The 12,437-nt window shown below is 38.1% G+C and overlaps 1 protein-coding gene across 1 annotated transcript in view; it reads left to right on the top strand.

The window, feature by feature from the left end:
* Window positions 1-12,437, top strand: part of dgat2 (diacylglycerol O-acyltransferase 2) — a 57,129-nt gene that overhangs the window by 29,760 nt on the left and 14,932 nt on the right. Inside the window, exons 6-7 of the mRNA XM_062048393.1 lie at window positions 6,656-6,860; window positions 11,636-11,810. Of these exons, the coding sequence (XP_061904377.1) occupies window positions 6,656-6,860; window positions 11,636-11,810 (380 nt within the window). The remainder of the gene's footprint in view (window positions 1-6,655; window positions 6,861-11,635; window positions 11,811-12,437) is intronic.

The following is a 12,437-nucleotide window of genomic DNA, read 5'->3' as shown; positions in this document are numbered from 1 at the left end:
GCGCAGGTACTGACACAAGCAGTGGAGGAATGGAAGATAAAGATTTCCCAGTCACACGTGATAATGCCAAAAATCAAATAATTGCAGTGAATGAGGCAGGACTGGGAGCACAGATAGTGCATGTAGTGAATTTGGCATCACATCTCAGTCAATAGGATGGATCAGGAAGGAGGTTTCCTAGCACAACAGCTGCTCATGTGCTTAAGACAAAGCAAGAAATGCTAAAGCTGCCTACTCATAAAGCTCATACATGATGTCCCAACAAAGTGGAACTCTACTTATGATATGTTGCAGCAGCAGGCAGCTATATACTCTGCATTGATCCACAAGACCCTGAAGAAAAATGTCAAATACATCATCAACCTGTCTGATGATGATGTGAGAGTGGCAGAAGAGGTCCTCCAGGTGCTTAAACCCCTCAAAAGTGTTACATCTGAAACTTCACCATCTGTGTCAATGATCCTGCCACTGAAAACAAGGACTCTACAATCCATGACTCCAAGTGTAGAAGACAGCAGCATCACTCCAGATGTCAGGCTTTATTTCACTATCTATGTTTCAAGGAAGATGATGTGCCTTCTTATGTTGCACTTTCAGTTGTTTTTTATTAATGGTCATTGGTCCAAGTTTAAAGAAATGAGAAATGCCTTTTTATGTTGCACTGTTTTTCATTAATTATGTTAAAATGCAAATAAAAATGCATGTCAAGTTGATCAACAGATTGTATTATTCTCCAGTGCAATAACAGTACTGAAATGAAGGCTAAAAGGCCATTAATGGGAGCTTTAAAAAAAAAAGAAGAAAAAAAGAAGTAACTAAATAGTTAATTTTCACAGCAACGCATTACTTTTTGATGTAAGTAACTGAGTTAGTAACTGAGTTACTTTTGAAATTAAGTAACTAGTAATTGTAACTAGTTACTGGTTTTCAGTAACTAACCCAACACTGTTAATAAGTACTTAATAATGACTAGTTAAGAGCCAATATGTTACTAATTTGCATGTTAATAAGCAACTAATTAATGGTGAATATGTTCCCCATACTAAAGTGTTACCATGTTTTTTTACTGGTGCACAAAATGGACCGTGCATGAACATTGTTCAAAGAACAAAACCAACACAGTGCATAAACTCACAACAAATTACACACCTGCAAATCAGTCTGACTTCTGCTGTTGTCGTATCCGTAATACGCCGATAGGGAGAATTTTTATTTACACGATGAGTCGGGTGTGTTTTGACCTCCGCCGAACCCCTTAGCCCGATTTACCGAACCCCTAGGGTTTGATCGAACCCAGGTTAAGAACCACTGGGTTAGAGGGTTAGGGTTAGGGTTGTGCTGGTTGTATAATAAGGCCATGCAGAATAAGGCATTAATAAGTACTTAATAATGACTAATTAAGAGCCAATATGTTACTTAATTGCATGTTAATAAGCAACTAATTAATGGTGAATATGTTCCCCCAAACTAAAGTGTTACCAACAATATCAATACATATCGCATTAAGCATGTGGTGGGTATCGATAAAAAATTTAATTTTCAATATTTTTTTTTTCTTCATTGGAAGAAACCGGAAAATGTGAAGCAAGGTTGGTTACATGAACAAAGGCTGTCGCTCTCTGGTAACCGAGCAACGCAGGAAGTGATCACTAATCAGTGGGAGCCAATCAGAGAACGGTATCAACTACAATGTTTGGTTGCGCCTTCTTATTGTCTCGCTGTTGATTCTTTGCATGGAGTGAGAAGAGAAACAAAAGAGAGCGAAAAAATTATGTCGATAAAACACGAAAAGTCACCTCGATAGGATGCCAGCTTTTTGGGATTTAAAAAAAAAAAAAAGACTAGTCGGACAATGTGGACTGTAAATTATGCAGGGCGTTTGTCCCCATCAAGACCGCTAACACAGTGCCACCTTTAGCACAGCCGTAACTTCCTGGCACTTAACCTGCAGAAAATAATTATTTTCATGTTTATATTTTCACATTTTGCACTATTTTGTTGTACTTTATTGAGCATTTATTACATATTCTTGATTTTTTAATCTCAATTTTAAAGGCCTACTGAAACCCACTACTACCGACCACGCAGTCTGATAGTTTATATATCAATGATGAAATCTTAACATTATAACACATGCCAATACGGCCGGGTTAACTTATAAAGTGACATTTTAAATTTGCCGCTAAACTTCCGGTTCGAAACGCCTCTGAGAATGACGTATGCGCGTGACGTAGCCCGGCGAACACGGGTATGCCTTCCACATTGAAGCCAATACGAAAAAGCTCTGTTTTCATTTCATAATTCCGCAGTATTCTGGACATCTGTGTTCGTGAATCTGTTCCAATCATGTTCATTGCATTATGGAGAAGGAAGCTGAGCAAGCAAAGAAGAAAGTTGTCGGTGCGAAATGGACGTATTTTTCGAACGTAGTCAGCAACAACAGTACACAGCCGGCGCTTCTTTGTTTACATTCCCGAAAGATGCAGTCAAGATGGAAGAACTCGGATAACAGAGACTCTAACCAGGAGGACTTTTGACTTTTTTATCAGATACCAAAAGTTGCAATCTTTATCGTCGTTGTTCTATACTAAATCCTTTCAGCAAAAATATGGCAATATCGCGAAATGATCAAGTATGACACATAGAATAGATCTGCTATCCCCGTTTAAATAAAAAAAATTCATTTCAGTAGGCCTTTAAAATTGCAACACATGCCAATACGGCCGGGTTAAATTATAAAGTGCAATTTTAAATTTCCCGCTAAACTTCCGGTTGAAAACGCCTTTGGATGATGACGTATGCGCGTGACGTAGCCAGTGAAACAGAAGTATCGGTACCCCATTGAATCCAATACAAAATAGCTAATTTTCATCTCATAATTCCACAGTATTCTGGACATCTGTGTTGGTGAATCTTTTGCAATTTGTTTAATGCACAATGGAGACTGCAAAGAAGAAAGTTGTAGGTGGGATTGGTGTATTAGCGGCAAACTCACCTTAACTTCCTCCGTCTCGCCGACCGCATCTGTGATCGGGTGAAGTCCTTCGTTGCACCGTTGATCGCTGGAACGCAGGTGAGCACAGGTGTTGATGAGCAGATGAGGGCTGGCTGGCGTAGGTGGATAGCTAATGTTTTTAGCATAGCTCTGTGAGGTACGGTTGCTATGTTAGCTTCAATGGCATCGTTAGCAACAACATAGTTAACCTTCGCCAGGCTGGAAAGCATTAACCATGTATTTACATGTTACATGTCCATGGTTTAATAGTATTGTTGATCTTCTGTCTATCCTTCCAGTCAGGGATTTATTTATTTTGTTTCTATATGCAGTTAAGCACGATGCTATCACGTTAGCTCCTTAGCTAAAGTGTTTCGTCGATGTATTGTCGTGGAGATAAATGTCACTGTGAATGTCCATTTCGCGTTCTCGACTCTCATTTTCAAGAGGATATAGTATCCGAGGTGGTTTAAAATACAAATCCGTGATCCACAATAGAAAAAGGAGAGAGTGTGGAATCCAATGAGCCAGCTTGTACCTAAGGTTACGGTCAGAGCGAAAAAAGATATGTCTTGCACTGCATTCTAGTCATTCACTCTAACGTTCCTCATCCACGAATCTTTCATCCTCGCTCAAATTAATGGGGTAATCATCGCTTTCTTGGTCCGAATCGCTCTAGCTGCATTGTAAACAATAGGAAAATGTGAGGAGCTGTTCAATTGACTACGTCACACTACTTCTGGTAGGGGCAAGGCTTTTTTTTATCAGATACCAAAAGTTGCGATCTTTATCGTCGTTGTTCTCTACTAAATCCTTTCAGCAAAAATATGGCAATATCGCGAAATGATCAAGTATGACTCATACAATGGATCTGCTATCCCCGTTCAAATTTAAAAAAAAAAATTCATTTCAGTAGGCTTTCAAGAGGTTATTGTTAGGTGTATGTGATTTTAGAATTTTGTTTACGTGGATTGTTTTCCATGGTTGTGGTGACATTTCCTTTCCTTTGATAGTGGAGGGGATTAAAATCAGAAAAAGATTATATTTTAAATAAATATGTTGACATTTAATTGATTTTTCTCCTTGTCCTTATTTTCGATAAATATTAATTTCATAAAGTCATAAATATGAATAATTATCGGAATTGACCAATATAAAAGATTTACATCGTGATACAGTTTTTAGCCATATCGGCCAGCTCTACTCCAAACTCACGCCAAACATGCGTTACACTGTGTCACATGACCACCACTTAGCCCCTTAATGAGTTCAAGTCAGGCAGAAAATGGTAGAGAACACATTGGAGCACAATTAACTGCAGGTCGCCATGGCTTCTTGTGGGTTAGGAGGAATCTTGAATATGAGCTCATTTGCTAATGCGGTTATGCAACTGTTGTTTGAGCTTCTAATGGAGCTTTGTGCACACACTCAGATGGGTTAGGGAACAGCTTTTTTTATGTGATGTCAAATATAAACACCTTTTACGTTTAAAAGGAGCTTTTAGATAAATAATACTAGCTCATTATTTAATGACAGTACTTTGAGACTTGCTCGTTTGATAAGGATGTCCAAGTTTCACACCATATACACCCAGTGTGTTGCTATGGTAACTGCTATGCGACGCTTGAATTTAAAACAGTGCTGTCAAACATCCTTTTTACAAAAAAATCTGATTCATGACCCTTTTGAATTTGGTAAAATGCAAACAATGTTTTGACACAAATGCGATTCTTATTCTCAGACTGTCACACGCAAATATTTTTCACCATTTATTACGTCCCGATCCAATCCAATATTGATAATTTACAGATATCTGTCTGATACCAGCCAAATGATAATGTGGGCTTGCATGTAAACTCTCTGATTTATTATCTGTGATACAAGCTTGGCAAAGCTAGACAGCAGGTTTACATACCAGCAAAGTCTAAATGTCCTCCAATAAACTCACAAGGTTAGCATGTTCTTGTATTTTAGTCGAGTCATTTACAAAAAGTAAACATGGTCGGTTATAGGCTACTAGGAGTTTGCAGCTACACAACAGCTAAGCACACAATAGCACACAATCTAGACATTCATGTTTCCTTCATTGAACAATATTGCTGTCTGAAACAGCACATTCGCCAGTACAAACACAAACTCTCAAAATACAAACTCTCCAAGGCAGATACGTACTGGAAAGTATCCAGTAACAAATGTGTCCGCATTATTCAACTTACTGCATCCTGAGCTTAACTTTAATGAATTATCGTGGTCTCTGAGTGTCACCAAAAACAATTACCACTTCCCTCCACCCCCAAGATAGGATAAGTCCATTTCAGATGGTTAATAATATATAGGTTAGTGTTTTTCATACCTAACATTGTTCTCTGTTTCACTCATTTCACTTGATCAAACATTTTCTAACATTCCACACTACAAAATAATAGAAGTATGTATGATTCCTGCAAATATTGTATCTGATGAATATAGCTATTGGCCAATACTCAAGACTCCAATATCCGTTCAGTTTCAGTTTATTTCGAGCATGCATACGATACACATGTTAAAGAGAGGAACCACATATTTCCAGTTGTTTCATTACAGCACGTCCGAAAAGGAGTAGGAAGAAGCAGAGTTTATTTAATCCTACCCCTTTTCATACCATAGCAATTTATCCTATTTCCTTGTTCTCTGTAACAGAACAGTGAACAAATAAGTAATAAACAAATAATATACCATAGTAAGTAAACAAATACATAAATAATCTTTGTTTCAATTAAAAAAATAAATAAAAAAAAGGGTTCAATTATTGTTCTGTGTACTTTGTGAACACTTGTCGTTTGAACAGTCACTTAAACTGAATCATATTGGTGCTTTGATTTATTTGGTTAATCCATTCCATAATTTGATTCCACATACTGATATACTAAAGGTTTTAAGTGTTGTACAAGCATACAAATGTTTTAAATTCGATTTTCCTTTAGGCTATATTTCTCCTCTTTTGTTCAGAAGAATTGTTGTACATTTTTGGGTAGCAGCTTATAGTTTGCTTCAGCATCGGAAGTGAAAATGTTGTACTGCGACACCCCTTAAGAGTATTATAAGTCCCGTTGTGGTGTATTTTGAAAGTTAAATTTTTAGTTTGTATCTCGTATTTACAGACCAAAATTAAGTTTTAAAATAATTGAAGGAAACACATTCGTAACCAGGAAACATAATGCGCGGTATCCTAAAAACAAAGACCTGCAAAGCACTCAAACGGGCAAATGTAGAAACAAGCAAACAGTACGAGATCAGCGTATATCATGAGTAATTCCATAAAACAAAATTACTGTAGCAGCGTTTGAAAGCTAACACTTGCTTATCCAGAAGTACAAGTATCAATTTGTCTACTGATAAAACTCATATCCATGAGCAAAGATGTGTACGTTTTCAGATCTACAGTAACCATCTAAACATATACTTTGATATCAACATCATCCATGCACACAAAAAATGTTTTGTCTTAGAATGTTTTATATTGTTATTCTACCCAGTTTGTTACATTGACTATCTAATCGATATGTTAAACTGTTTTTTTTAAGTGTTTTACAGCCATCAATAGATTTTGAATAGCCACATAAAGCGCTCCTTTCTGGAAACGTGTCTCACTGCTGCATTCTTGTCCTATTTGTTCCCCAGCTAATTAAAACCCACAACCTGCTGCCCAACCGGAACTACATATTTGGCTACCATCCACATGGCATTTTCTGTTTCGGGGCTTTCTGCAACTTTGGCACCGAGGCCACGGGCTTCTCCAAGAAGTTTCCGGGCATCAAGCCGTCCCTGGCAACCTTAGCAGGAAACTTCCGGATGCCTGTCCTACGAGACTACTTGATGTCTGGAGGTGAGTGCATCAGAGGAGCTGTGTTCCTGTACGAGGTTCAAACGTGATAATGCTGATAATTGTTTCTGTGAGACAACCGACCTTTGTCCTTTTGTACCACTAAAATGGCTTCTGTTTACTTGCTTGCTGATTTGTTCTCCAGATGGAGAAACAGTCAATATACTGTACATTCACTTTGAGGTTACTGCGGGTCACCCTTTTTGGGTGGGTCACAGAGTCAAATTTGATTGCCAAACAGGCTTTTTGTTGGGGTTTTTTTTAACTGAAAATAATGTTTTGGTACAAGTGTGTCCAGTGAATTTACAGTGGGTACAGAAAGTATTCATACCCCTTTTAAAGTGTTCACTCTTTGTATATTTGCACCCTTCCATCCATCCATTGTCTACCGCTTATCCCTCTCGGGGTCGCGGGGGGTGCTGGAGCCTATCTCAGCTGCAAATGGGCGGAAGGCGGGGTACACCCTGGACATGTCGCCACCTCATCACAGGGCCAACGCAGATAGACAGACAACATTCACACTCACATTCACACACTAGGGCCAATTTAGTGTTGCCAATCAACCTATCCCCAGGTGCATGTCTTTGGAGGTGGGAGGAAGCCGGAGTACCCGGAGGGAACCCACGCAGTCACGGGGAGAACATGCAAACTCTACACAGAAAGATCCTGAGCCCGGGATTAAACTCAGGACTACTCAGGGCTTTAGTATTGTGAGGCACATGCACTAACCCCTGTGCCGCCCCATTTGCACCCATTTGCTTGAATCAAAAAAGTTCATTTTATTTCTCATTAACGTACAAACCCCGTTTCCGTATGAGTTGGGAAATTGTGTTAGATGTAAATATAAACGGAATACAATGATTTGCAAATCCTTTTCCACCCATATTCAATTGAATGCACTACAAAGACAAGATATTTGATGTTCAAACTCATAAACTTTTTTTTTTTTGTGCAAATAATAATTAACTTAGAATTTCATGGCTGCAACACGTGCCAAAGTAGTTGGGAAAGGGCATGTTCACCACTGTGTTACATGGCCTTTCCTTTTAACAACACTCAGTAAACGTTTGGGAACTGAGGAGACACATTTTTTAAGCTTCTCAGGTGGAATTCTTTCCCATTCTTGCTTGATGTACAGCTTAAGTTGTTCAACAGCCTGGGGGTCTCCGTTGTGGTATTTTAGGCTTCATAATGCTCCACACATTTTCAATGGGAGACAGGTCTGGACTACAGGCAGGCCAGTCTAGTACCCGAACTCTTTTACTATGAAGCCACGTTGATGTAACACGTGGCTTGGCATTGTCTTGCTGAAATAAGCAGGGGCGTCCATGGCAACGTTGCTTGGATGGCAACATATGTTGCTGCAAAACCTGTGTGTACCTTTCAGCATTAATGGCGCCTTCACAGATGTGTAAGTTACCCATGTCTTGGGCACTAATACACCCCCATACCATCACAGATGCTGGCTTTTCAACTTTGCGTCTATAACAATCCGGATGGTTCTTTTCCTCTTTGGTCCAGAGGACACGACGTCCACAGTTTCCAAAAACAATTTGAAATGTGGACTCGTCAGACCACAGAACACTTTTCCACTTTGTATCAGTCCATCTTAGATGAGCTCAGGCCCGGAGAAGCCGACGGCGTTTCTGGGTGTTGTTGATAAACGGTTTTCGCCTTGCATAGGAGAGTTTTAACTTTCACTTACGGATGTAGCGACCAACTGTAGTTACTGACAGTGGGTTTCTGAAGTGTTCCTGAGCCCAAGTGGTGATATCCCTTACACACTGATGTCACTTGTTGATGCAGTACAGCCTGAGGGATCGAAAGTCACGGGCTTAGCTGCTTACGTGCAGTGATTTCTCCAGATTCTCTGAACCCTTTGATGATATTACGGACCGTAGATGGTGAAATCCCTAAATTCCTTGCAATAGCTGGTTGAGAAAGGTTTTTCTTAAACTGTTCAACAATTTGCTCACGCATTTGTTGACAAAGTGGTGACCCTCGCCCCATCCTTGTGAATGACTGAGCATTTCATGGAATCTACTTTTATACCCAATCATGGCACCCACCTGTTCCCAATTTGCCTGCTCACCTGTGGGATGTTCCAAATAAGTGTTTGATGAGCATTCCTCAACTTTATCAGTATTTATTGCCACCTTTCCCAACTCCTTTGTCACGTGTTGCTGGCATCAAATTCTAAAGTTAATGATTATTTGCAACAAAAAAAAAAAGTTTATCAGTTTGAACATCAAATATGTTGTCTTTGTAGCATATTCAACTGAATATGGGTTGAAAATGATTTGGAAATCATTGTATTCCATTTATATTTATATCTAACTCAATTTCCCAACTCATATGGAAACAGGGTTTGTACTCCGCACCCTATTTTGACAGAAAATAACAGAAATGTAGACATTTTTGCCAAAAAAAATCAAACTCAAATCACATGTACATAAATAAGTAATCAGACCCTTTGCTCAATACTTTATTGATGCACATTTGGCAGCAATTACAGCCTCAAGTCTTTTTGAATATGATGCCACAAGCTTGACACACCTATCTTTGGCCAGTTTCGCCCATTCCTCTTTGCAGCACCTCTCAAGCTCCATCAGGTTGGATGGGAAGCGTTGGTTTTCATCCAGACATTGCTGTGGTCTTTAAGTTCAACACACACACACATACGGGTTATCATTTGGAATGGGGACCAAGTTTTTGATCATCACTTGTGGGGACCACCCGTTCTACAGGTTGTGGGGGGCATAAAAAAAATTAGGTAATATGTCCACTGCCCAGTTAGCTCATACAAGTCTTTAAATTTCTGGATTGATGAAGTAATGTGCTGATCATTCTTACTGGGGACCCTGGGGGAAAAGAGTTAATATGGTTCATGGGGACCACATTTAAATAATTTTGCATAATTCACACAAATTTGTACGTGGAAGTGATTAACTATACACGGAAGAAGTGTGAGCAGAGCAGCGAGTGCAGTACCAGCTACAGCCCGATGAGGGGGTTGCTGTGCAAATGTCTCACACTCAAACTAACCAGTAAACATGTTTTATGGGCCAAAGCTTAAAAATCACTTAGGCATCTTCAGAATGGATCTGACTATCATTTAAAAAGGTTTCCCTTTAGGGGGACCTGTTTTTTTGTCCCCATACCGTCAGAAGTCCCCTAAAGGTGACTGTGTAAACAGAGCGATGTCCCCATTGCCAGAACACACACACACACACACACACACACACGCACGCACACAGATAGAAAGACAGACAGACAGGCTACAATGCTGAGGTATCATAAGATTAAACATACAATCTATTAAATTGCCAACATTGTAAGAATTAATCAACTATATAATTCTACACATTGAATCTATTAGAGTGTTAAAATTGCCAAGAGTTAATCAATAGTCAATATACCAGGGTGCAGCTTTTTAAACATCACAAAAAGCTTTTCTTTTTGAGGAAGTTAGATTTTGTGTTTTGTTGTTTGTTTTCATTGCTGCTATTTTAACTGTTTTTAATACATGTACAAGGTTAATTGTTTCTATAGCAAAAACGTTGCCTTTCCTTTCTTTTAAATGGACAAAATTTTATTAGTCATTACTACTTGACAACATACTTGTCTTGACTATCAAAGTAACCATTAGTTGCAGCCGTAAAAATAAATTAAGCTGACTAGATGATGAGTGAGATCACTTAATGCAGGGGTGTCAAAACTTTTTCCACTGAGGGCCGTACACGGAAAAATTGAAGCATGCGGGGGCCATTTTGATATTTTTCATTTTCAAACCTTAACAAAATAAATGAATTTTTTTTGTTTTTTAACCTTTAGGGCTCCCGGGGACTATAAAGGGTCTCAGTCATTAAACTGTTAAAAATAAGTCTAATTATTATTTTTATTTTTTATCTAACGCTTACAGTAAATCTCTATATCAACTTGAGGTTGATATAAAGTTAAAAAAAAAAAGGTTTTCTTTCAAAGACAACTTTGTTTTTTATAGTAAAACTGAAATATGCAGTATTTAGTCATTAGAGCCTTAAAAGATCAATAATGCAGGACACCATTGATTTTAATTCTTTAATATTTTTGAGTAATCACAGTGAAAAGTTAAATAAAATCCTACTAAATATATTTGGGATCCAAAAGGTGCCCCACTCATAAAGTGATACATTTGTATTAGTTTTTTTTTAACTTTTAACACTTAAATTGCGAGATCAACTTCAGATATATCTGTCGATTTTACGTTTGAACTATTATTTTGTTTGTTTTATGCTCTTTTGTCAAATAAAACTTTGATGTTTTTATATGGCAACCACACAATATATGCAATATTTTTTCCACATAAAACATTTTAAAGTGATATTTTTTAAGTAATAATTCATTACAACATAGATTTTTAGTCTTTTTTTTTTAAATTTTTTTATCAATGGCAAAGAAAAATAAAGACAAAAGAAAAAAAACAGCCTGCATGGCAGCTTTGTGTCAACATTGCAACTTTTTCTTGTTAGATTTCACCTCATTCCATTTTTTAAAAATGTTTTTTTTAATTTTTGCATTATCAATTTTGCAATTTTTGCAGAATGTGTGGCGGGCCGGTACACAATTAGCTGCGGGACGCAAAAGGCCCGCGGGCCGCACTTTGGACACCCCTGACTTAATGCTTTTGATCTGGTTTTTAAAAAAATCCGGATTCTTAATTCATATAGACTTTTGGACCATTTTTATCCTCGAGTCCCTTCAATAATTTTTTTTCCCCGTGTTTTCTATCTGCTCAGGTATCTGTCCAGTGAACAGGAACTCCATCGACTACCTGCTGACGCGCAACGGTACTGGAAACGCTGTGGTCATCGTGGTGGGAGGCGCGGCGGAGTCCTTACGCTGTGCACCGGGCATGAACTCTGTCATCTTGAAGAACCGAAAAGGCTTCGTGAAAATGGCCCTACAGAAAGGGTAAGCAAAACATTGAAGTCGTAATCATTTGACATGTATCATTTTGGATCAAATAGTCACACCTTGTCCTCTTTCACACCCAAGGCCTTGTAACCCTCACAAGTCACATGAGACCAAGTAATTTGGTCCAATTAAGATCACTTCGGAACAAAAGTCAGTACACACCTATCAATTGAGATAATAATGTCTGTGAGTTATTGTGTGTTATTTGGTGTGGACAAGTACAAACCCCGTTTCCATATGAGTTGGGAAATTGTGTTAGATGTAAATATAAACGGAATACAATGATTTGCCAATCCTTTTCAACCCATATTCAATTGAATGCACTACAAAGACAAGATATTTGATGTTCACCTTTCCCAACTTCTTTGTCACGTGTTGCTGGCATCAAATTCTAAAGTTAATGATTATTTTCCCCAAAATTTTTTTTATCAGTTTGAACATCAAATATGTTGTCTTTGTAGCATATTCAACTGAATATGGGTTGAAAATGATTTGCAAATCATTGTATTCCGTTTATATTTATATCTAACACAATTTCCCAACTCATATAGAAACGGGGTTTGTACATTTCTAATAATTTACAAGAGTTAGTTAAGGCAACAAGTACTTTATGGGAAGTATTAC

Source organism: Entelurus aequoreus, linkage group LG05 (assembly GCF_033978785.1).
Source record: "Entelurus aequoreus isolate RoL-2023_Sb linkage group LG05, RoL_Eaeq_v1.1, whole genome shotgun sequence".
Classification (NCBI taxonomy): Eukaryota; Metazoa; Chordata; class Actinopteri; order Syngnathiformes; family Syngnathidae; genus Entelurus; species Entelurus aequoreus.
The sequence above is the reverse complement of the archived record's forward strand: the minus strand, read 5'-3'. Positions and strand labels throughout refer to the sequence as shown.